General features: G+C 38.1%; 1 protein-coding gene across 3 annotated transcripts in view; it reads right to left on the bottom strand.

Moving 5' to 3' along the window:
• Positions 1–560: 560 nt before the first annotated feature.
• The window catches only part of sgsm1a (small G protein signaling modulator 1a), a 41,682-nt gene continuing 15,258 nt past the window's right edge, over positions 561–26,984 (bottom strand). The window contains exons 4-27 of one of the 3 annotated variants that reach the window (XM_058777499.1): positions 17,120–17,282; positions 16,706–16,858; positions 16,519–16,586; positions 15,853–15,998; positions 13,525–13,662; positions 13,201–13,325; positions 12,950–12,982; positions 12,534–12,601; positions 10,881–11,044; positions 9,548–9,677; positions 8,567–8,693; positions 8,126–8,190; positions 7,868–8,013; positions 7,239–7,367; positions 6,674–6,856; positions 6,467–6,538; positions 5,971–6,259; positions 4,823–5,889; positions 4,610–4,734; positions 3,175–3,257; positions 2,944–3,053; positions 2,738–2,834; positions 2,063–2,230; positions 561–1,771 (exon numbers count right to left, since the gene is read on the bottom strand). In XM_058777499.1, the coding sequence (XP_058633482.1) occupies positions 1,683–1,771; positions 2,063–2,230; positions 2,738–2,834; positions 2,944–3,053; positions 3,175–3,257; positions 4,610–4,734; positions 4,823–5,889; positions 5,971–6,259; positions 6,467–6,538; positions 6,674–6,856; positions 7,239–7,367; positions 7,868–8,013; positions 8,126–8,190; positions 8,567–8,693; positions 9,548–9,677; positions 10,881–11,044; positions 12,534–12,601; positions 12,950–12,982; positions 13,201–13,325; positions 13,525–13,662; positions 15,853–15,998; positions 16,519–16,586; positions 16,706–16,858; positions 17,120–17,282 (3,938 nt within the window). In that variant the 3' untranslated portion in view covers positions 561–1,682. Of the gene's footprint in view, positions 1,772–2,062; positions 2,231–2,737; positions 2,835–2,943; positions 3,054–3,174; positions 3,258–4,609; positions 4,735–4,822; positions 6,260–6,466; positions 6,539–6,673; positions 6,857–7,238; positions 7,368–7,867; positions 8,014–8,125; positions 8,191–8,566; positions 8,694–9,547; positions 9,678–10,880; positions 11,045–12,533; positions 12,602–12,949; positions 12,983–13,200; positions 13,326–13,524; positions 13,663–15,852; positions 15,999–16,518; positions 16,587–16,705; positions 16,859–17,119; positions 17,283–26,984 lie in introns of all 3 variants that reach the window. The other 2 variants (XM_058777497.1, XM_058777498.1) reach the window with 2 other exon arrangements.

Genomic DNA, 26,984 nt, shown 5'->3' with positions numbered 1-26,984 from the left:
AGTGTGCAGGTCAGGGCGGTCACACTAGATTTTAAACAAGTAAAATCATCCCCATTAATTTCAGATGTCACAACAAATATCTGTAACAACTCTGGCTTCTGTTTTGAATAAATTATAAATAAAATGTTTAAATATACTATATACTACACAAATTAACTACAGTTTCCCATGGCATTACAAATCAAACGTCTTTTTAATTTAAGTTTGTATACAGTACATGATGGAAATTCTATGAACACACTTCAGTTCAAAAGTACGTTTAAAGGGATAGTTCACCCAAAAATGAAAATTCTGTCATCATTTACTCACCCTCAAGTAGTTCCAAACCTGTATGAATTTCTTTGTTTTGCTGAACACAAAGGAAGATATTCTGAAGAATGTGGGAAACAGAGCAGTTCTGGGGCACCATTGACTTCCATAGTGTTTTTTTTTTTTCATACTATGGAAGTCAATGGTGCCCCAAAACATCCTAGTTACAAACTTTCTTCAGAATATCTTCCTTTGTGATCGGCAGAACAAAGAAATTCATACAGGTTTGGAACTACTTGAGGGTGAGTAAATGATGACAGAATTTTCATTTTTGGGTGAACTATCCCTTTAAGTCAATTTTTTTTTTTTTAAAGAAATTAATATTATTCACAAAGGAATAATTTAATCAAATCATCAAAATTGACAGTAAATACATTTATAATGTTGCACTGAAGACTGAAAGACTGAGTAATAATGCTGAAAATTCAGCTTTGCCATCACAGGAATAAATTACATTTTAAAGTAAATTCAAATAGAGAACAGTTATTTAATATTGTTTTTACAGTACTGTTATTACTGTATTTTTGATCAAATAAATGCTGCCTTGGTGTGAATTAGAGACTTCCAAAAATGTAAAAATAAAAAAAAATAAAAAATCAGACTAATCCCAAACATTTGAACAGCAGTGTACATATGTGAATGGAGCATGAAATCTAGTGTGAGCGCCTCTCAGCAATAAAATGCACCTGACCTGAACTCCTGAACGATTGCTCTGTTTCAAAACCTAGTGAGCTGCCCACATAGGCAGCATTTTAAGGCATCATAGGCACACTTCTGCAACATAATGCTGCTTTCTTAAGTAATTCTAAGACAGCATCACATGAATGAAGAAAATGTTTATAAATACTTGTTGAAATCTGATTTAAACGGACTATTCTACCCAGAATGTGTGTGTGTGCTATGTACTGTATGAGTGTCATTATATTAGCTTAAATACATACTAACACCAAATCCTTCTGGAATCAAATTGGAAACAAATCAGTCACTTCTGATGTTCAGTTTCAGTTTATGTAGGCAGTAGGCAGCAAGGCAGCTCACTAGGTTTTGGAACAGAGCCTATGAGTCACTAGTGACTGGTAATCCTGACTGCATTTTAGACTTAGTCAAACAGTGAATGACCATTCATTAGCAGCAACTGCTTATAAAATTGTATGTACTATGATGTTCAGTAAAACCTGATTAAAGAGCCAGATGACTCTATTAAAAATTGCACACTGACTGATTCTAGGTAGATCAAGAAGTTTGGCATTTGAAATGTTACTATATGCTTGAAGCTCATTAAGCTTTGGCCAAATGTTCTCTGTTGTTTTGTAGCAAGGGCTGATGGGTTACACTGTGAACATGATAAACAACAGAGGTGAGAGGTTTCAGAGTTACTTGTTCTCTATAAGCGTCTGCACTTTGCACACCAGATCTCGAGCCAGAGTCAGAATTTGCTTGATATTGTGATGCTCAGCCATTTCTGAAAAACAAAGATGATAGTCAGGTCATTTGAATAAATGCATCTTCATATTTAGCAAGAACTAAATCTAAAATAAACAATCGTTTGTACTCTGCTGTTAATATTAACTATGGTGGTGGATTTTGGTTACACAATCCTCTTTTCTTTAGATTTGAAATGCTCGTGAAGGGCAGGTTATATAGCTACCTTATATGCTTGTTGCTGATGTCTTCAAATTCATTTTTTTAATAGAGGTTTATGACATTGAGATTTATGTTACCATACCAGGGTGAATAATGAATATATAATCACCATTGAAAAACTTGATGATGTCTGTGAAATCCATATTGTTTTCTAGAATGATGTCTCTGTATATCTCCACCAATGCAAGCGCAATGAAGAGCACAAAATGGCTGGAGGAGACACACTTAGCGGCCCAGATGACCTCCCAAACAGCAAACACATCATCATACACCAACTCTGAGGAATTGAAAAATGTATGTTAGGCAAATAAAGCGATGGTGCCTTTTTTATTAGGCCAATTGTTCAAATTTAAATAAATAAGAGAGCCAAAGCATCACTGGAGAAAATCATGTTTCAGTCATGACTTAAACATTCTGCATGGACAGCAGGGGGAGCTGTCATTTCTGAATTGCTTTATAAACTCGGCCCTGGACACAAGCTCATATTCTAGTTTTTAATACAACAGGGCTTTAATGAAATTAAATATATCTCTCATAAAGCATGTGGCCATTAATGTGAGTAAAGCTTTGTGCTTAACCGAATATCATATAATAGGTTTTAAATGACTAAGTCACAATTGACAAAAAGCAATGCAATTGCTAATTAGGAGATATAAAAGCAAAATATGGCTTCATTTCATTGCAGATAAGAACTAACAGAAGACATTTCTTCTCAAGTGTCACTTGTAAACGCATTGCATGCTAGGCAGCATCATTATTCGTTTTAATTGAAAGATATTATTACCTCTTTTAAAGTCAAGAAGAAACCAGCGATAGCAGAAGTAGAAGTGGGTGTAGTCTCCGTTCTGATGCATTAGCTCAAACAGCTCTGCATCTAGAATCTAATTATACACAGTGAAAAGTGAACAGATCAGTCACATCCACATTTTACATTTAAAGGCCGCTTTTCGAACAAACATGAGAGAAAAATGTCTAGAGCAGACGTTTGACCTGGATGAGAGATCTCATATTGGCAAAGTGTGTGTCCATCGCACCTCCGTGAGGAAAATTTTGATTCATCCTTTTCATTAGCTCAGTGAAACAACTGAAAGCCATGGCCTCTGAAAGATTCAATAAAAACAGATGAGAAAAGCTAAACATACTTGTTATTTCATTTTTTTAAACAGTGGCATGAACTCAAAAACAGATGAAGAACAGCAGTTTACACAGAGACAGACTCACCATCATCTAGAATAACTAGCAAGGGAGCGAGCAGGTCACACATGCCCTGGACATATCCAATTTCCAGGTGCTGCCAGATATAACTGCAGAAATGGACACGTCATTATATGCGTTGATCAGGGATAACAACACCAGGTGTTCTGAGGGGTTTAATGTGCTTTGACATGCAGTTGCAGTCAAAGAGCTCACTTCCAAGTCTCTATAATAGTCTGGCCCCAAGATATGACTTAATGCAAGTCTGCCAGGTGAAAATCATATGTGACCCTGGACCACAAAACCAGTCTTAAGTCGCTGGGGTATATTTGTAGCAATAGCCAAAAATACATTGTATGGGTCAAAATTATAAAAAAAATGTTATGCCAAAAATCATTAGGATATTAAGTAAAGATCATGTTCCATGAAGATATTTTGTAAATTTCTTACTGTAAATGTATCAAAACTTAATTTTTGATTAGTAATATGCATTGCTAAGAACATCATTTGGACAACTTTAAAGGCGATTTTCTCAATATTTAGTTTTTTGCACCCTCAGATTCCAGATCTTCAAATAGTTGTATCACGGCCAAATATTGTCCGATCATAACAAACCATACACCAATGGAAAGCTTATTTATTCAGCTTTCAGATGATGTATCGATATTTCGAAAAATTGACACTTAAGACTGGTTTTGTGGTCCAGGGTCACATATATCTGATTATTTAGAAATAGGGATGCACCTATACTAAAACTACTATTCTTTTCATAAAATGTTAAAATTCTATTCTGCCTTCATTAAAAATAAAAAAAAACACTGAAAACTAAAATGAATTGTTTTTCAACAATTTTAGGTGTCACAACATATTATACGGAACAAAAATGCATATTAATTTTTACATCTGCTAAGGATTACATTTGATCATTCATTAAATTATAAAGGTTAGCAAAGTTTAACTTGTGAGCATTAAATGACAACAAAGGTAATCTAAAATGTAAGATACAGTGAATTAGCATGTGCAATTAAATATTCCATATCAGCCAACATATACACTACCATTCAAACGTTTGGGGTCAGTAAGATTTTTTGAAAAACAAAAAAAAAATCTAATAGTAAAGTAATAGACTTCTATTTAAAACATTCTATTTCTATTCTACTGAACTTTTTATTCATAAAGTAATCCTTAAAAAATTAATTTCCACAAACATCGATAATAAAAATAAGTATTTCTTGAACACCAAATCAGCATACTTTCCGAAGGATCATGTGACATTGAAAACTGGACTAATGATTCTGAAAATTCAGCTTTGCATCACAGGAATAAATTACACGTTAATTACAATAAATTACAAGTTATTTTAAATTGTAATAATATTTCACAATATTACTGTATTTTTGATCAAAAACAAAACTAAAAGCAGAGCAAATAGTGAAGGTCAATAAAGGAATGATTTTATTACCTGCACATGATGTTGCGCAATTTTTCCAAGTTAGCAGGAGTAAAATACCAATAATTTCGGTCACAGCGTTGAACGTCTTTATCAATGCGATGCAGATTTAGAGTGTAAAGGTCCAAAAGCTCTTGCTGCAATTACAATGGTGAACAGATTTATACAGATAACACAGTTAACTATGTTATTATATAAAAATACCTCTCTGAAACACATGCTTACAGAATAAGTGGTGCCTATAGAGGAAACTGGAGAGGTAGCTTCATTCTTCTCAGTGTTTACAGCCAGTGAATCCAGCTGTGGGCAAAGACTCTCCATCTCTGGCTCCTCAGAGTCCATTCCTTCAGAGCTGGTCTTTCTATGAACTTCCTCCAGCCTGAGCTCCAATACAGGTACAGCGGCCTGCTCATTAGCCTTGCTTTTGGGTGAACTCTTCCTGTCCCAAACCATGGACACTTTAGCTGTAGGAATCTCTTCCATTTCAATTGCAGACGGAGACTCGTCTGACTCGGTTTCATCTTGGGCTTCACCCATCTCTCTTGTGCTAAAAGCTTCATGCACCAGCGGGACCACAGTCTCCTCAATTACTGGAGCATTCCTCTGGATTTCTTTATGTGTGCTTCTCCTTGAATCATCCTTCCCTTCTCTTTGCTCTGCACCAGTGGTTTTTGGGAGAACTAAGGTTGCTTTCCTCTTTACTGCTGTTCCAGCTCCACTGGGTAAATCACTGGTCTTCATAGTCTTGTTCTCTCTCTCATCACTTGGTTTTAAAGCTCTTTGTGTGTCACTAACATCGTTGCCGTCATCCATGCATGTCTTGGAGTCTTTCTCTTTGCTTATTTCATTGGTTTCTTTCTCTGTATCGTTGTCCTTTGAAACAGACACCAGTGTGTCAGCTACAACCTTCCGCTCAAGTGCATCTGATACCTTATGATCTTTAGTTACCAAAGGTTCCTCTCGGATTGCTCTAATATCTTTAATTCCCATGTGGGACCTTTCAGAGTCCACACTAACCCGATTCTCATTCATCTTCTGCTCTGGAGGAGTCGATTTCTCGACCTCTGTCACTTTGGGAATTTCTGACTCAGTGCGCTCTGTCAGTGCTTCATTTTCTGACGTCAAAGTCCTCTCTGGAGATTCACCCACTTCCATTTTGGTCATGTGGCTGCGAGCTGCTGCAGGAGCCTCAAAGGCATCTCGAGCCATTTTCAATCCCTCAGTTTCAACCTCTGACCTTTTATCGGAAAGGCTCTCTGTGGCCTTCTTGCTTCTCTCTGATATTGTCATGACTGCATCCAAAGACAACACTTTGTTACCCTCAATTCTACTATATTCTCTCATGCCTAGTTTCTCAATCGATTTGGTCTCACCTTCCTCAGTCACCTTTCCTTCCTCTCCAGATGAACTCGAAAACCTCTCCTTTGATACTGCTAGCTGTGGTTGAGCTTTAAGGCTTGGGTCATGTATCCCACTGTCCTCTGTGCTCAAGGAGTCCGACTGACCAGAAGTAACGGAGAAGTTTCTGGAAGAGGGTAGACCGGAGTCTGGAGAACTGGTGCCATTTTGGGGTGTTCCATTTGAGATTTTGGAAACCTGTTTGGCATCTTCACTCTTGGGCTCGGACTCGATCTGGTCGACCTCTTCAATAGACTCAAACACCTGGAAAAACAAACCAAACGGAAGAAAGCTACTCCAGGGGAAGGGGTTTTGGGAAGTGAATAACTACCAGGAAAGAATGAGGAACATCAGTCAAGGGGGGCACCATTTGTAATCACATGCAATTTAAAATAAAATAAAATGAAGTTAAGGAAATGTCAACTTGTACAAATATTCATGTAATGGCCACAACATCCGTCTGAAGCTTACTTGAGTACTGCTGCTAGAGTCGCTCTGCAGCCTGGAATCTCTTTGCCTGCCTGAACTACAGCTCTGCGAGGACTGAATGACAAACACAACAAATCCCTAAATAAATACTACATAAAATCAAAAGCAAACATTTCAGTTTGAACTGAAAGTCTTCAGTGCCTGCCAACAATGCATTTTGGTCTTAGAAGGTCACTCTGAGACGCTCACCTCATTACTGATGGTGGAGTCACGGTGCATTATTCTCTGTGTGGTGCTGTCTATGCTCGCCCCAGACGAACACTTGGCTAACGCCACAGCATGCTGTTCTTTTTCTCTCTGCCTAACAATGGCCTCACACCCCAGCCATTCACTCATTGTCTGCTCGTAGCACGCTCGCATCTGCTCATCCACCTGCAGGTTCAGAGTATAAGAGAAGGAAACATGTAAAGATCTTACAATGAAATCCACTCACAATGGAACAAGTGCTTTGATTCCCAAACCATCTGAAATCCAATTAATCTTGCTTTGGAAAGAGGTTGACTAAATGTTTGTTGCATTTATCAGAGGTAAGGAAATCAACTGGCTGGATGACACATTTGCCTATTCCAGGGCAATAACAGGAAATCATATAAAGAATAAAGACTGAAGTCATGGTCACATTATTTCTGCAGCGAAAAGTTGCGGCATGAAAAACACAGCGAAATCTGCATAGGGATTTTCCCTACCAATGTAAACATGACTGCACCTTAAAACTGTTTGGGAGGATGGTTTTAACCAAAAAAAATACACTAACCTCTTTTCTCTCAGCCTCAGACATCCCAAATTGGTAATGGCCCAGCAGGAAAGGCCAGACCTCCTTTCGCAAAGAAGGTTCAACTCCACCGAAATAAACTAGCCGCAGTAACTCCTTCTCTTCATAGGTCTGCAAAAGAGCAGGTACACACAGACTCCAAAATGGGTAAACTGACTTCCAAGCACAAAATGGTACAAATGGTATTTGAATTCATTTATATTTTTCCACTACTTTACTATGTTTATCAGTCAAACCAATAAAAAAAAAAAAAAAAAAAAAAAAAAAAATATATATATATATACACACATTTGTTTGACTGTTTAGAGCATACATTAATCTGCCAGTATAGCACACTAACGATCACAGCCATAAGTGTACTTCTGTATAGATTTTACATTGATTTGCACCCTTTAGTGCCGCCACTCTAGCACTCAGGCTCTCAGCATTAGTCATCCAAACATATTGTTTATGTGATGAGAATGAGAGAACTGCGATTAGGGACAAACGAATATTAATGAGTGTCTGGCGAAGACGCTCATTTAAACATGTCTGTTTTGGACCCCAGGCAAGTTTGTGTGTGTGTGTGTGTGTGTGTGTGTGTGTGAGAGTGAGTATGCTTGCTTGCTTACACTGCAGTCTTGAAGAAACTTCTGCCACACTTCTGTCGTGAGGCCTCCATAGGCGTCGCTAGGCACATCTGGTTCCACAATACTGTGATTGACAAGGCCAGACAGGTGAGTGCGTACCGTGGACAGGTGACGGCAGTACGCAAGCCCTGAGAAGGAAAAATATGTGTGATTGATTACATAAGAGAGAATGTGAAGGTCACCTTTAATGGAAAAAGATGCTGTTGTGAGACTATAAATTTATGAGTAATGGATACAAACATCCATAGAAAGCCCGAGAGATGATTTGGTTCTTCATGTTGTCACACAGCAACTTCAGAGGGGCCCTGCAAATAAGATCATATTTTTTCCCCCTTAAATATATATATTTAACAGTTATTTAATTTAGATTTATTTTATATTTATACATTTATATTTACTTTTGTACAGAAAATCTATAGGTTTTACATATAAACAAGGTGTTACTTGAGTATGAAGTAATGCCCAATTGTGATTTTTGGGTGAATTTAAAATGTAAAAAAATACAATAATAATAATAATAATAATAATAATGTCATTGCAGTAGTAGTAGTTGTTGTTATAAAGTTTACATTTCGACCCAAAATAAATGTAAATTCTACTTTTTACCTCACACAGGTTTCTTTTCAATTCTACTTTAATTAATCAAAATGGATTATACAATTTTTCATTCTGTCGCTGTACCTTTCATGATTGCATCCATTGGGCGGTGCTCCATCAGAGAAACTACTCTGTGAGCAGGAAGAGCAAGATGATTTCCTTGGTGTTGGATGCCACATGTTTACTCCCTGATCTATCAAATCCGGTGCCACTAACAGACAAACACACAAAGCGAAATCTGATTATGCATTGAACATCTGGATACAAAAAGGAACTTATGTAGCCAAAAGCAGAGCAACAAGAACCCACTATTACACCCAGCTTTAAAAAAAAAAAGAAAAGAAAATATTGCAATAATATCAGTCTGCATGGATTTAATGAAGTAATAATGGCTGCCGTGACACTCAAAATTAACAGGATCACATTCCAGTTCAGATTTAAAAGCCACTATTACGGTTACAAACACATATGGTCATTATATATTAAACATAAATTTCAAGTCTCCCGGAAAACACTCAAGCATTATCCCACAATTAACCAAGGGTCACTAAATTTCACTGGAGGAGGACTCCTGAACGAAACAGAAAACTCACACTTGCGACTAAGTGATCGCTTGCAGACGTAGAGGCCATAAAAGCAAGCATAAACCAGCAAGAAGTTGGCGCATCAGACAGATACATGAACACATAAATGAGCGGTGACAGGGAGAATTACAGCTGAGCTCAGGGGAGGATGGGGACTCTCCCGGGGAGCTGCAGTGCCGCTTTGGCATCACCAGCGTCTGGCGTTTAGGAGGCAACGGCCCTCTCGAGTTCAGGGAGAGAGATCGGGCCAGGAGGATAGTACCCAGTGAGAGATGGGAGGAGTGGGTAAAAGTCACTGTAATGAGTCAAAACATGACGGATGGTACATATAAATGGATAAAAACCACAAAAATTCTTAGATGGATACAAGAGGCCCTTTTTCCTATTATTCACTTCTAAAAGCTGATATGAATAATAGCCTTCCCATAATCGAGAAACATTTACTCGAGAGCTTGTTTGACACCATGATTCAGTCTCTTACCAAATTCTGACTGGCTGTTTGGGAAAACAATGCGGAAGACATAATCTGTTGCTTCTTCCTCTTCTTTGTCTGAGACAGAGTCTGAGGATCCCTGTGGACATCTCTTCTTTAGCTTAGGAAATATCTTACCCTGGAAAAAGAAAAGTGAAGAATCAGTTACATGACTGCGGATGATGAGCAATGTGCAGTCTAGAACAAGTTATTTTTTCCTTTTAGAATTTATTTGTTACACACAAAATGAATTGCAATTCACAGATTAATCAACCAAGACATACAAATTACAGCACAGTGAGAGATCGTTAATAATACGGTAATCTAAATAATACGGTAAAAATCTGCATAGCATCTTGAATCTGTAGCTCAAACAGTGAAGCAGGGCGTTTGTTTTTAAAGAAGTCTCTTATACTCAACCAAGGCTACATTTATATGATTGAAAATACAGTAAAACAAGTAATATTGAGAAATATCATTAGAATGTTTTCTACTTTCATTGGTTTTAAAATGTTATTTATTCCTGTTATTATATAAATAAATGTTATTTATATAAATCATTCTAACATGCTGATTTGGGGCTCAAGAAACATTTCTTATTGTTATGAATATTGAAAACACTTGTTGTGCAACTTAATATTTTAGTGGAAACTGTGAAACATTATGGATTCTTTGATCAATAAAAAACTAAAAAATATTTAATAGAAAAAAATAAATGTTTTGCAATAAATGTCTTTACCGTTACTTTTGTTTAGTTTAAGGCATCCTTGCTGAATAAAAGTATTGATTTCTTTCATAAGAGAAACTCTTATTGCCTCTGTACTGTACTGAGTGTTATGTATGAAGTAATTGTAAAAAGTAAAAAACACTGTGATTTAAGGTTCATACCAAACAGAGTTGTCTTAGGTTGATGATACACTGGGAAGCTTTTTGAGCAATGCTGATGGGCAACTTTGGGAAATGTTGCAGTCAATAGGCAACCAGGTGAAACAGGGCTCACGATCGATCTAAAATATCCAGATAGAAATTTGTTACCCATTCCAATGGAAACGTGCCCAAGCAACACTGCTCAAAAAAAGTTGCCTGGCAAAATTGCTCACAAAGTTGCCCATGTATCATCAGCCTTAGACTAAAACAGAGGATACTAATAAATAATGGCAATGTTTTTCACTCAGCATCTTAAAGTGTTACTGTTCCACAAATGCTGAAAAGTTATAATCCTAATGGAAGAACAAACAATTGTCAGTCTGTACACACTTTACATATTCTGAAATTAGAATAAGTGTGCATATTGGAAGGAGGAGTACAGAAACATTAAATTTTGTACCGATCACTTTCTTACCTTTCCTCTCTGGGACCAAAGCGGCGGGTCTAACTGGCCGTGAGGCAGCAGGCCATTTTCCAGACAAGAGAGGAACTGCAGGAGGTGACCACCACGGGGAAAACGAAGCGGAGGCCTTTGAATCCCATCCTGACTAACCAGAACCACTGTTCCCCCACAGTCCACTGCAGACAAAAATACATACACAATGGAATTAACGTGAAATAATGTGATATGTTCATTGACGTTTAAAGGACACGGTCTCTCACAATCACATATTACTAGGTTAAATACTTGGATTTTTTGTACATAGTGAACTCTTCTGTACCATGCTAAACATATTCTCTCTTAACTGTATCTAATATCTGAATCATTATGATATTATTAATATTGAAGCCATGACACAGCCTGTACAATAAGGAATCATTCATTGCCTTTATTAGCAGAATTACATTGCTTCATAATCTGAGTAAAACCTCACTTTAAATTCTCATCTCTATACAGAAGCAATTATGTTCTGATTAATTCTGCTCTCTCTCATCGGTCCGCTGGTCTTGTGCTTGGATGAATATGAAAAGGGCAAGTACAATTGAAGATATTGGCTGAATATTTGAGTACACCCAAGTGGATTTACTTCACCGAAAGGGACTAGATATTGATTAACGTTAGATATGTTTTTAGCCTTCAGAATCTCTGTAGGGTCTATGAATGTTGGAGAATTTTTTACTGTCACATTACGGTTATACTATTTGTTAGGGTGGGCAATGTGATGACTTTATATCGTGACCAATCTTTTTATGTCCTCGTAATAAATGTTAAAACTACAGCAATGACTGCCTATTAGATGACTGTGGCTGGTCAAATTATATCACGCGTCCGTATCACGTGTCTTTCATGCGTGGTGACGTATTTAAAAATACAACTCAACGTGAAGAATCAAATTTTAGTTTGTTTCAATTTGTGCCGCACAACGTTCCGTTCCTATAAGCGCTTTCGCATCTCCTAAACTTAACGTCCAAATCAGTCCAATCATGTAATGTGTGCGTGTCGTTAAATGCAGTCTACTCTGGAACATGCTTTAAATTTAAAAATAGTTAATAAAAGTGCATTAACTGCGAAAGAGACTGTTCCCCAGGTGCGAACAACACGAACAAACAAAGTATACTTGGGGTTTCAAGTGCGCACATACATGGTCAAATATACACTAAAATGTCAAAATACCTGCCTGGGTGAGTATTTAAATAAAGACAACCAGTTATGTCGTAAGTGAACATAAACAATTGGGAAAGAAGTTAGGTGCATGTTCGGTATATTAGATTTGTGCATTCCGTCTATAAGAAACCGCAGCCTACTGCTGTCTGTCATTAACCTTAATCAAACAACAAAAGACAGAAAATCACTAACTGCACTTGACCGAATTTGATTGTTTAATGCAATACTGTTTTAAGTCATAGGCTTGTTCCAGCCTGGATATTCTCATAAGTGCATCTCAAAATAGGGAAGATTGATTGGAAGATTATATTGTGATATGATATTTTGGGAAGATTGCCCTCTCCTGTTATATGTGAATTATTCAAACTGATCCGTCAGAATTATGGACAAGAAAGAAACTGCAGGATGTGTGTCATTTAGGTGCCAGTTGGATGTTTTTCAACCTGGCACAATGTCACCTACCCTGCTGATGACAGTGCAAGTACACAATCTCCTCCAGGCGGATTGTCATGGCGTAGTCCCAGTAAACACTGCAGGAAAACAGGTGAGACTTTGAGTGGCTTGTGAACAACATAACTATGAATGACATAAACCAATATAAAATAATATAAATACATTCCAGTGATTCAAGAGAATTTAAGAGAAAATATATCATGTATTGTATTAATTTCTGCATGAAGTAAAAAAAAAAAAAAAGGAAATAAAGAATATTTTTAAATCAGCTTTAAAGTATGCATTTACAGTTGATTTTAGCATTATGATAAAGGGAAAAATGTCAATCTATATAGTTAAAAAAAACAACAACAACATTATACAATATTATATTGTAAACATTGAACAAACCAATAAATACACTACTTTGCTTTCAAATGTCATACCTTAACCCACAGAGCTTTAATTTTGGTGGAAATCTGCAGGTTTAAAGATTTTTAAATATGAATTCTCTTTTCTTGACAACAGATTTAAAGTTAATGTCAAGTGTGCATTCCTGTATTATGGTAGAACGATCTTATCATATACTGTTATACTCATCCGTTATATGTCATCCGTACGTTACATTGTATTAAAAGAACAAACCAACGCTATTTCCACTTTCAAAAGGGTTTATTCTGTTTATTCTGAGTCCCACCTCTTCTCATAGTCGAGATCTCCCATGGAGCCGTTCATTAGCTGATTTGGCGTCCATTTCAGAGTCATGCAGTCAGCCGTCTGGTGTAGAGAGAGGTACCCTGGGATTGCTTCCATATCATCCCTCTGAAAGCACCACAACAGAAGCCCACGTTATGAAGCAACTACAAATCTATAATCAATAATAAATTCTGCTCATACTTTTTTGCACTTTTATTATATATTTTCTATGTAATTACAATAAAGCAAACAATAATTTAATCTTTACAGAAAATATGCAGTCAGAAATAATCCCTAATTGACAGCTGTTTAATGCATTATTTACCGGCTGCACCAGTACGTTGTTCTTGCCGAACAGGAGGGTCGCTCTGGAATTCTGATGGAGAGACTCCACATAGTCTCTGGCGGAGGGGGAGGGAGATGGCCTTTCATCCATACTACTACTGGAGTGTCTTTTCTGAATCTGAACATACACATGCACACATTATTAAGAACTGAGGGCAATCACTAACCTAATATGTTTCTTCCAAAACATTACATCAGCAACTAATGTAACCAGACAACATACACAATTAAAGTGATAAACCCTAGCAAACAAAGTGTTATAGGAGCTATTCATCTTGTTTTCCTAATAATACGCCACTACATCTATCTGTCCAAGGTGGATAAATGTGTGGCCGCTGGTGAGTAACTAGATGTATACATACGTCTCCTCTTTCATATATCAAAAAGGCACTCGGCACCAAAAACTGGGCTTTTACAACTCACTAGCAGATTTTTGTAATACAAATACATCAGAAAACAAGCCCGGAGTAGAGTGCAGTCAGATCTATCAGAGACGAAAAACAAGCGCTGTGTGTCCTGCTGTTGTGTGGGTGTTGGCGATGGCCAGAGAGGGTGATCAGTCAGGAATCTGACGGCTGCGTTTGGTAATGGAGCTGGGTAATGATGTGAAACATATCTCTTGAGTGGAGGTTCATACTCTCCTCAGAAACAGCGGCTACACTCAAACACACAGACCACAGCATGACTCTTATGGACCACAACCCTCTTCAGAAGCCTGTGATGAAGTGAACTGCACTGATTTCAAAGGTTAGAACCTCACCAAACAAGAGAAAATACACAAACTAAATGGTCTTGCTCTGAAATATTGAAATGTCACTTATTTTGCCTTTTCCATAGCTATCTTATACAGTCTGTTGTGTAAGAAAACATCTAAAACTGATAACCAGCTTACACAAGATGTTTAAAATACTGGTGCATATTATGACTTCAATGTGACACGCAATTGACTGAATATAAACTGCTTTTGACCCCTGACATTTCCTTGAGGCAAGGTTGAAAACATCAAGTGAATTTCAAATGGCCTGAACTTTCAGTTTGAAATGGCACTTCCATCTCGTTCAAATGCACAAGAGCTTTCAATTTTGCTAAAAGTGCGAACAGACTGAGAATATCAATGTATCTATAAAATTAGCTCTTAATCTTGACCTTTTTTTAAGAACGTACCATCTTAAATATTGCGTAAAGTGCCATAACCCAGAACGCTAAGATCAATATATCACCCTACACATAATTGTGATGAAATTTATGCAATATCAGCACTAAACAGAACTGCACATTTACTTACAGTTGCACGTTCAACTGGGATAAGATAAAGTATTTAACCCATAAGAACCCGGACCAATTTCTCCTTATAGGAAAATTATGGGGCATATAAAACAGACCAAATGGACCACTTATAACATGTTTCTGCAGTTGTTTTTAAAATACAACCCCTCCTTGTGAAAGATCTGTAATGTTACACATATGTCACATTGGGCGTTTATTTCTCAATTGAAATTTTTTTTAATCTTTTTTTTTTTTTGCTAAATAACAGGTTTTTTTCCTGTTTATTTGCTTTTCCACAACATATCAAAATGATTACTTTTCTGGGAAGATAAAACAAAAACCGTTTTCAGATTTTTTGATTGTTTTATTTTCACATCTCGAAAATGTGCAAACTGAATAAAAATAAATAGCTACCTCACACCGGAGGTAAACATGTTAAACATGCACGTAGATTTGTTAAAATATGCTTTGAAATGAGCAGCAGAATATATATATATATATATATATATATATAACACTAAAATAATTGAATCAGCTAAATTAATTGAGCAGCTCATTACCATTTTTCTTAATGTGACAAATACGTCACATCAAAATTCCAACTACTTTTATAAGGTTAAGAGCCCGATGTGACGTGTGTCACCACAATATCTTTGTAACTTGTTTTATATCAGTTTGTTCAAGAAATGTATTAAAATCAGGTAGGATATGTTACTAAAACATTAGAATTGTTGCATGGGTTGAAACATACCTTTAGTAACAAAAACAAGCATTTTAAAAATTGCTGATACTGCAACATATGCTAACCAGACAGGACACCATTTTGGAAATGTTGCCATGGCAACAAAAATGCACACATTGTCACATGACTGAACCTGGATGTTCATTATATGTCACTTATTGAAAGTGAGGGATAATGCTTTAAAAAGACCTTTTCAGATAATCACAAGTGTTTGTGACACTCGCGTCACTGTGGGTTCTTATGGGTTTTAAACTCACAAAAACTGTGTTAAACTCATTTATACAATCACAAGTCACTCACACAGAGGGCAGGTCTCTTTGTAGGAGAGTCTTGTCGGCAATGGCCACTGTGAATACGATGCCTTTGCACCAACTCGTCAGCTGAAGGATCCGTCCAGAAATGATCTGCCGTCTTCATTTTAGTGTACTCCAATGCACAGGGGCCCACTGAAGAAGAAATAAAGTTGAACACACATTATCTGCAATATGCCACGAATACAAAAGAAACAATATGACACAAAATAGCTCCGTCCAAAACCTAGTGAGCTGCCTCCATAAATAGGCAGCTGCAGCATCCTCTTCATTAGTGAATGCTTTGAGACGTTCCACATAATTAGTGTTCTGCGTGGAAGACTCGCAACTGATTTCAATAGAATTTGATGTTATCATGTTGCTAAGCTAATGGCCTGAAACTCTAAGAAGCATAACAATATGTAGAACACAGATACTGGGTAAAATAATAAACTTAACAAGTGGATAATTTAAAATAACATAATATACTAATCTATTTTTTTTTTTACTAATACTATGCTTTTCAGTGTAAAACATTTCTCTTGTTCACCAGCTTTATTTTTCCATCGAGCTTCAGAAAAAAAATGAGCTGATCATTGACTTCACTAGGTTTTAAAACAGCACATATCACCAGATTGCATTACGAATGAGAATGATGATTAAAAAGCATGCCTACCTAACAAAGAGGCGAGGATAGGGCCGTCCACAGGGTCCATTAGGATAGCCTCCTTCTCATAAAACTTACTGAAACAACATTAAAAGTCACTTTAATTTAACATTATGCAAGCTGGCGAGTTTGATTGTACCTGAAAGAAACGGGTCAGGCTTGCTTTCTCTTTATATCTCTATCCCACCTCTCTCACCTGCTGTTTTCCACCAGGTACAGCACAATCTTGTCTAGCACTTTCTCAATGAGTGCAGTGTGGATCCACACATGTCTGACGGCTTGAGGTGAGAAGTTTGGGACTTTGGGCATCTTACGGGTGCTTTCGCTGTATGAGAGAGACTGACTTCGTCTGAAAGGTCAATAAAACATTTTTAAACTGTCAAAATCAATTCCCATGTAGATACTTATACATTTAAATGAACTTTTGTCCACTGGGTATTACTCTTTCAATAATAGTATTTACTGGCAGTTTGCCTGTGGACACATGTTGGTGGAATTTATGAGCTGCAGAAAGCAAATACATTGCAGGTTTGCTCTATTGCTGTATTGTATTTTTTAACAAGTCTGAGTTGTATGTTGTATTGGACGAGATCACAAAGTCTGTTCTCACTTGCTCTCAAAGACCAGTTCCAGCTCCTGGGCTTTTCTGCACAGCTCTTCAGCTGGAGGGAAGCTTTTGCCCACTTTGGTGAAGAGCGCAGCTATCTTGTTGCTTCGTAGGAAACCGGCAGCTCTCCGCTTCAACCCATGAAGCACACAGGCTTCAACAGCAGCTACACACAGACAAAATAAACAATGGGACATAAATGGACCATTTTCCATAAAGAAGAAAGAGCATGTTATACCAGAGCATGAAAGGCTTTTTGTGTATCTGAGAAACAAAAATCGGGACATGACTGCAAAAAAGTGAAAACGGTGCTGTGTTTGAGGTCAGTAAGATTTCTTTTAAGGAATTAACACTTATACTCAGCCAAGGATGTATTAAATGGATCAAAAATGACAGGAAAAACATTTATAATGTTACAAAAAGTGACTATTTTAAATAAATGCTGTTCTTTCGAACTTTCTATTCATCAAAGAATTCAGAGAAATCCAAATCCCCCAAAAATGTATCATGATTTGCACAGAAATATTAAGCAGTACAACTTTTTCTACATTGATAATAAAAAATATTTCTTGAGCACTAAATCAACATATTACAATGATTTCTAAACAATCATGGGACACTGAAGACTGAAGCAATGGCTGGAGAAATCTTTGCATCTTTGCCATCACAGGAATAAATTACATAAATTAAAATAAAACATTTTTATATTGCAAATTATATTTCAAAATATTATAGTATCTTTGACAAAAAAAAATTCAGCTTTGGTGAACATATGAGACTGCTTTCATAAACATCTTTAAACGGATTGTGTACATATTCAAGCATACTGTATTATTAGTAAGGGATAATGTACAGTCAGCTGGCCATTACTGCAAAAACAATCCCTGAGACCCAGATGTGAAATGGAGGGTTCCTGTAGGACCCTAAACTGGTTTATTTTGTGATAAAGACCGGCTGATTGTACATTATAACTCTTGTATTTGTCTACGTTTAAACACATAAACTAACAGACAAGAAATAGTAATCTAAGCATCCATTATTTCATTATGTGAAGAGCCATGCATGAAAATTGTACATGAAGTGTCAATTATACAATTAAGCTGTAATTCTACAGCTGACCAGTCAAAATATAAACATCTAGAATTCTAAAAATCTAGAAAACACTTTAATACATAATTGAAAACATGTAAATTTGACCCTCTAACTCTAGTACTCTCTATTCTATTTCTATTCTATCTACTTGTTTTCTTTTTATTTATTATAAAAAAATATGACCCTCTAACACTAGCATTCTCTATTCTTTTTTCTTTCTATTCTTGACTAACACTTAACACCCTCTAAAATCTATGCTACATGTACTGCGTTAGGCTAACCGAGACTTATCACAGCACTTACATATCATTGCTCTTTTGTTGGTTTTGATTGCTTATTGTCCTCTTTTGTAAGTTGCTTTGGATAAAAGCATCTGCTAAATGACTAAATGTAATCGAACTAAAACACCCAAAGACAGTGAGATGGAACACAAATGCGTCGTGGACTGAGACACACTGCACTACGTGGCAGTGCCTGCAGAGCTGATACTGAAGCTCTCTCAGGACTAATCTTGTGAATCTGCTAGGATGGGGTCTGGGGAAAGCCTGCGTAGCCATGGAAACCCTCACTGATGGAGCACTTGTGCTCATTGAGAGCTGGGCAGGGCTCTGGAACAACATCAGCTGTTTTATCTCTTTGCCTCTTTCCTCATCCTGTCCTTTTCTGTCGTTTCATCTGTCCAGTGTGTCACTTTTTGTTCTCTTTAGCTGACAGTCTCGATATTTAGTCTTTCTCATCTGACTCCAGCACTTTATGGCACTTCCTCTCCTCTGCTGTGTGTATAATCTCTACAATCTCCTGCTCTGCCAGCATCAGAGTGTCACTTGTTTATCTTCTCCTCTGGTCCATTATTCGTGTCCTAGTCAGACTGAAATGCCCGAGAGATAAACCAGTCTACAGGTCGGGTTAAAATCTCTTTAACGATTCAGAGAGATGCACATCCATACAAACACAGCAGCAGCTTTCATCTGATGCTGTATTCATCGCTCCTCTTTGACCAGCCTAAATGGATTCATGCCGAAGAGAGAACACAGATAAAAATGAGCGGGTGAAATGAATGAGCAGTGGACGCACGGACCATCAAACAGGTTCAAAAGGTCTTTAACATGTTTCTAAAGACACACTAACTAATGAGAGGATCTTTAGTTCATTTACAATAACAGAATCTTATTTTAATTCACCATCATGTCATTAAGAACTCTTATTAGGACTGTTTCTACTAAAAGAAGTTGCCTCAATTTATCAAAAAGGACAAAATGCTTCATTAAAGTGACAATACAATAGCTTTGCTTATGAAACAAACAAATTTAAAGTTGTTATTCACTGAAAAGTGTCCCTTCAAATCTCTTTAAACAAGATGTCTCAAGACATAATGTACCGGGTATAATGATGATTTGTGACCCTGGACCACAAAACCAGTCATAAGCGACAATTGAGATTTATACATCATCTGAAAGCTGAATAAATAAGCTTTCCATTGATGTATGGTTTGTTAGGACAATATTTGGCCGAGATACAACTATTTGAAAATCTGGAATCTGAGGTTGCAAAAAAATCTAAATATTGAGAAAATCACCTTTAAAGTTGTCCAAATGAAGTTCTTAGCAATGCATATTACTAATCAAAAATTAAGTAATAATTTTGACCCATACACTGCATTTTTGGCTATTGCTACAAATATACCCCAGCGACTTAAGACTGGTTTTGTGGTCCAGGGTCACATTTGCATTTAATATCACAGGTTTTCATGTCTAGTGACTGATCGCATCAAGAATGAATCTTTTGAACTGCAAAAATACAGTAATACTGGGAAATACTAGCAAAATTTCTAAATAATGTTTTCTATTTTAATATATTGTAGTGTCATTTATTCCTGTGATCAAAGCTGAATTTTCAGCATCATTACTCCAGTCTTCAGTGCCACATGATCCTTCAGAAATCATTCTAATATGCTCATTTGGTGCTCAAGAAACATTTCTTACTAATATCAATGTTGAAAACAGTTGTGCTACTTAATATTTTTGTGGAAACTGCAAATTCAAGAGTAAATAATAATTACATTTAAAAATTAAGGGGAGCTCTTCAGCGAATAACAACTTAAATATGAGTCAGTTCCTCTCATAAAGCTATTGTACAGCTTCAGAAGTGTTGTGCAGACTACTTTCAAAAAGTGCAACCTAGAAACAGGGAAAGAAAGAAAGAAAATAGGGTTTGGAAAGTCAAGTACAAGTAAGTGATGACAGAATTGTAATTTCTGGCCAAACTTCGGGCTGGGTGATGTAAAATGATAACGATTAATATCACAATATATTTTTCCCTGTGCCATGATCAATCCCATTAGAAAGCAATTTCCATGGATTTACAGTAGTAACACTGCCTCTTGGTATTGTGGCAGAAATGTGGGATTTACATATGAAATTTTATTATATTATTAGTGTAAACGTGTTAACTGTATTAAAGGAGTAATAGTTAAATAAGCTACAGCATTTGTGCATTTGTATTAATACTAAATGCTAAACATGGTTTTACCCGTTTATCATTATCTGTGTGATGCTGTATTTGGTTAATTTGAATAAAAGTAGAGTCCTAACTCAAACAGTTACAATATTTAAATTTTATCCGTAGATTTTACACTATAGGTCGTTTCAGCTTTTACAGATGTTACTGTTTTTGTTAATGAACTAAAATTTACATCTGCATCGTGCTATCAAAGTAAAGTATTTAAACATTGTCACCCATTGATTAGAACATGCAGAAACTAAGAAATTATTTTCTCTTAAGATATTTTGTTAAGGAAAACAGACTGAAAAGGCTTTTTCTTGTACCCCAGATTTCTGAAATGTTCCCCTGCTTGGGAAGTGTTTGTCATGTTCTGACCAAAAAAAACAAATAACCACAATTAAATATCTGCTTTATACATCTTTCACTCAGGAGAGGAAATTTTTTTTTTGGCCATATTTCTCAGCTCCAGCTGAACTTTTCCTTTATGCTCATTTTCTTTAACTTTCTTTTCTGTTTTGATTTACCTTCTACAGAATGATCTGTGGCTACAGCTCACTTTAGATGCATGATGGCCTGGATGCAAAGCAGGCCTCAATTATTTTTATTCCAACTGATTCTCAATCCAGTCATTTTACTGTGAGAGTGAGATGACAAATCAGTATGCAAGGAAAATGAAAGCAGCTTTATCCCAAAGTAAAATGAACGTGAACATGCAGAGTCAGAGAGACGGCATGAGGAAGAAAATTATATTCCAGCCAAATACGTTTCCAAAGCAATATTCAGTGCAACAAACAAGCCCCACGACTCATTCGGTCTCAGGAAATGGCACAGGGAGCAGGCGGTCACCCCCGACCCTGATCTCAAACGCTCATTAAAAATGTAATCATACCTCCAGCCCTAATGGTTTCTAATCACACTGTCACAGTGCGAACGAAATGAAACCTGGATATATACACGATCCCTTCCACTCCCACTGTCGAGCACTTTACTCTGCAACATAATGATGTAAAAGCGTCCGAGTGACGAACAGCATGCTTTTAAAGCCACACGTAGATTAGAGACAAAATTAAGAGACGTCTTAAAACCCCACAGAACTGCGCACAGTTGATAATTGTGTCCCATATCTGCAATGATGAGAAATGCCAGTGTTGACATTTCCATCTGTGGTGTGTAAACATCGCTACAATCACGATGGCTAATTACTCCCCCATGGTCAGCCAGCAGAGTCTGGCTACCCTCCATTCATCTCCTATTATCTGCCAGAGCTTCACTAGAAGAGGCAGCAATATTACACCATTACAGTGTTAACATACACACTCCTAGTGCAATTCATCCATAATGATTAAGCGTTCTTTCTTTTCTCTTCCAGTATCCTTGCTTTTGTCTTGATTCTGTTGGAAAGTGTCCAGAGGAAAATGCTATTGCTCAGAGGTTGCTCTTTCTTGGTTCAAGAGTTCATGATGATTCAATGACCCTCATGCTGTTTTAACCCTTTCTTTCTCCTGTGGAATATAATTTCTTTAAATAACAGATATTTTAAATAGCTGTTTTTGTTCATACAATGAAAATCAGTGGGATCCAAACCAACATTGGACCCAACTGACTGAATGACTATGGATGAAATCCACAGAAGAAAAAAAAAAAGTGCACACTACACAACAGAAAACGCATGTCACGTAACGATTCATTCAGGTACAACCATAGATTTGTAAAGGTGGATCCCCTATTATTTAGATGGCGGACACGTCTGCGTGCTTGGAGCGGTCAAATGGGGAGTTTACCCATACATATCTATGGGTACAATAATGAGCATGATGTTCCCATTCAGTCGGTTCACTTGGTACAACACATGACTTTCGGATATCGCGCTCTTGTTCCATCTGCTGAAGACACCTCGAATCATGCCTGAAAGGTCACGTGCATCATTCCCTTTGTTCTTCAGCTCTTCAACACGCTGTTAAGAACACCGTCACGCCACATTCACAAGAAAACCCACGGTGGTGACTCTTGATGAAGAAGAAAAGGCATAAAAAATAAGTTTTTAGCTCAAGTTTAGCACAGCTAACAAATGGCTAATAAACTTTCTCATGAGAAATGTCTGAGCATAAGCGGAGCACTACTCACCCCTGTCCTATGGCATGTGGGTGTTTATGGTCACAAGCACTGTCCGGAGTGTCGGAGAGTTATCCACGTTAGGTTAGCCCTCTCCAACCCCGGTGTGTGTGTTTGCGCAATTCAGGTGGTGCCACAGGGGAAGATGGAGGAAGAGGGTTTTGCAGCCGTTACGTCCTTCTCCTAAAGAACCCTAGCTTAGATTCACGACTGTTGAACAAGCACTTAATGTATTATAAGTTCAAAATGCTTATGTCACCTGTCATGCCCTCTAATATGCAGCCTCAGAAATGGCCTACATCAGTGGGTTTGCCCGATGCATATAATTTTTTGTAAAGCTGCTTTGCAACGTTTTGTATCGTGAAAGACGCTATATTAATAAACCTGAATTGAATATGGCCACCCGGGGCATAGAAAGTTTCTGAGCTCTCCGTCGAGGGTGCAGTTTTTTGGGTCCCGAGCGCCATGCATATCTGCAAAGCACTCAAAGCACGACAGGGGCAGAGGATTATCGCAGCTGTCTGGCTCAGTTTCGGCTGAGGAGGAGAGCGCATTTTTTCTCTTAGAGAATTGAGACTGCTGTGGCTCATGGCTTCGATAGCAGTAATGCGACTTGGTCTTCTCTTTACGCAGGGGTTCTGGTGCTGGGCGCAGTATACCACGCGACATTTAAAATAGACATGCGTCAATAGCGCCGATGTGCGTTCAGGCACTGATCCCCTGGGAAACCCCAGTCTGTTGACAGAGGGAATCACCTAAGCAGGGTTATGCCATGTGTAGTAGAGACAACGAATGCGTCACGACATGGACGAGGAACTCTGCAAGAGGAGAGTGGTCGACAGCGCTGTAAGAGTAGTTCTCCTGGTGCTGAAACACTCGGCCCAGTCAGAATGGAAAATATGTGGTGGGGTGCATAATTGGCAAGGGAGCGTTTGCTCTCTTCCCCTGCTACAATTGGCACGGACGCTCTGGATATGAGGCAGACCTGCGGTCCCCCATGGAGTGATGTTTTCACCCTGAATAATAGTGCAGATCTGGGGTCGGGTTCCACAGAACCGGTGTTGATCTTTCAGCGCTGCCTGCTGTTTTCTTGATTATGGACATGAAAGCCCCACTTGGGGTGGATGCCTTGTCGCTTGTATTGTCCAGGGCCCTGCTGTACACATTCCCGCTGAGGGAACTGATACAGCTCACTCTGGACAGGGTGCGGGGTCTGTCACTGATATTGGTGGCTCCTCTCTGGCCAGCGAATACAGGGCTCGCGAGTATTATGACAATGCTTTTTAAGGACACTGTGGTGTCTTTTTCCCTATGCAATGACCTGCTGTCCCAGGCAGGAGGCAGATTCTGCATGCCTCGGCTGGAACTGTGGTTTCTAGGGCCTGCCTATTGAGAGGGAAAACCTGATAGATCTGTTTGATCTGATAAGAATGCCGATACAGAGAGATCGTAGGTTATGTTTGACTCCTGTAGAAACAGTGATGAGAACCTGCCTGACGATATATCCGAATTGCTTAAAGGCGTCTGTCAGATGTTTGTACACAGCAGATGCTTTCCAGATCAAGCGATCTTTAACAGACATCTTGACTTGCAGACGTACGTGTGCTATCTGGGTATACATAGGATAGGAGTGCACTTCCGTTCAAGCTGCCTGCCCTGTCAAATCTGTGACTCAAGAGGAAGACAGGAGATTTCATGCTCTTGTACAAGATGTATGCAGGTACTTTGAGCAGATGCAAGCTGTGACCAGCTTTTGATGCCCGTGTAAAGCCACTACTTGAATGGCGTTTTTCGCATTGGATTGTAGAAAGCTTGGTCAATAACATAACAGGCATGTCTTATATGACTAATGCCCTCATGGGCACGTGGGCACTCTACGAGGGGCGTGAAAACATCATGGGCATGGTTTAAGATGTTCGGGCGACTGCCAGTTAATCATCACTGCACTAGTCTGTTAATTTTTTGACTAGACGTCACTGCGGCAATGGTAGCTATGTCCGGGCTTACCGCAGGGGTTTTTAAACCACAGGCCATCACTCCCTTGAAAAATAAAGGTATACGTAGCGGTGCTGGTCCCTTATGTTTAGTTTGGCGACTTTGCGGGGCATGTATATATGTTCCATAGTCATGTGTTGTACCGAGTGAACCGACTGAATGGGAACGTTGAGTTATGCATATAACTACTGTTCCCAGAAGGAGGGAAACAAGGTACAACACCTCTGGGCCCTGCGCAGTCGGGAGCTTGGTGAAGAGCTGGACTGAACAAAGGGAATGATGCATGCAACTGCATTTATATGACTTCCGAATTCCCCACAATCGCCCTAATATTTCATGGCCATGCCAACAATGGCACGAGCCACATCAGGATACGCCCCGGAAGACTGGAGCAGACCATGTTTGGCCACTGAGCCACCAAGTACATGCTACACACCGCATAAGTGCGGAACGATAGAACTGCTGGCAGCGCAAACACACACAGCGGGGTTGGAGAGGGCTAACCTAATGTGGATAACTCTCCGACACTCCGGACAGTGCTTGTGACCATAAACACCCACATGCCATAGGACAGGGGTGAGTAGTGCTCCGCTTATGCTCAGACATTTCTCATGAGAAAGTTTATTAGCCATTTGTTAGCTGTGCTAAACTTGAGCTAAAAACTTCTCTTTTATGCCTTTTCTTCTTCATCAAGAGTCACCACCGTGGGTTTTCTTGTGAATGTGGCATGACAATGTTCTTAACAGCGTGTTGAAGAGCTGAAGAACAAAGGGAATGACACACATGACCGCATTTATATGCTGTGGGCAGGTAGCCCCGCCCATGTCGTCATGCGTCATTGGCCTTTCAGGCGTGATTAGAGGTGTCTTCAGCAGATGGAGCAAGAGCACGATATCTCAGTCATGTGTTGTACCTCGTTTCCCTCCTTCTGGGAACAGTCCGTTTACACTGAAACACTTTTCAAACTAAAACGGGGTTTGCAGCGTCTTCAAAAGTCTCTGTTTTCGATCTTGAAAACGCCGGAGTAGTGTAAACGATAGGCGTAACCGTAGTAAAAGCTATGCGTTTTAAAACAAAAACACACTAGTGTAAACGGGGTCTCAGATTCCTAAGGAGAAATTAAAGACACAAATGAGACAACCATTTAGAGACATGACACAACCACACAGGAAGACTGGATTTTGAATTAGAGGAATTTGAGAAACTTTGAGATTCATTTATTTTGAAATCTTGCATATTTTGGGCCAGCGTTATTATTGTTAAACAAAACCATAAAAAAAAAAAGTTTTTTATTTTGAAATAAAATAATTGAAAAAAAAAAAAAAACTCAAAATTTTCTGAAATTTTGTTTCAGCTGTGGCCAAGACAACATTTCTAAAGTAATAAATAACTAAAACTAAAATGTAATAAAAAACAATATACACACACACACATAAAAAAAAAAGACAAAAACAACAAAATACATGACTAAAACTTAAAATGAAAACAAAATACCTCATTATACCTCATTCAAATTTGTTAATATGAAACTCTAGAGATGTATGTGAGACCACTGGAGTCTTTTTTTAGGAGAAACCTCTGAGACTTCAACAAAAGGCTATCCATTTAATCTCACTGCTGATGAAATATTAAAAAGATCTCCTCTAGGATTTTTTCCTATAGTTTCCTCCCCTACGAACTCTTGTATTTCAGCCAGCAGAGATTCAGCGATGTGGCAGGAGACAGTTGAGAGAACTTGAGATAGAGACAGAGCAGAGGAGAGTCACGATGAATCAGAACTCAATGAATTACAGGAGAGTAAACAACCGGCTGAAACCAGAAACCAGAAACCAGCAATGCACACAGGCCCTATAATCATCTACCGAATCCCATTGCCACTGCAGGAACATAATAAAATGAGTTAACAAGGCCATTAATCAAAAGCTCTTTTTCAAGCTACTTTGATTGGTGTTATTCAGAAACACCACAGTGTGGCTTAAGAAATAAGCTCCACTAGCTCTTTCTGTGAGCTTGAACTGCAAGGTTTTGTTGATTCTGTTCTACCCCGACGAGACACTTTTGAAAACAATAATCGCTTGGATGCAGAGTCTAATTTACACACATTGCAAATCTGCCAACAGCGTTTGACCCCTCACAGAGCTGTGCTGATTAAATTCTAGGGAAAGTG

The sequence above is a fragment of the Onychostoma macrolepis genome, chromosome 05 (assembly GCF_012432095.1).
Source record: "Onychostoma macrolepis isolate SWU-2019 chromosome 05, ASM1243209v1, whole genome shotgun sequence".
NCBI classification, from domain to species: Eukaryota; Metazoa; Chordata; class Actinopteri; order Cypriniformes; family Cyprinidae; genus Onychostoma; species Onychostoma macrolepis.
Note: the sequence above shows the minus strand (reverse complement) of the source record. Positions and strands in the feature narration are given on the sequence as shown.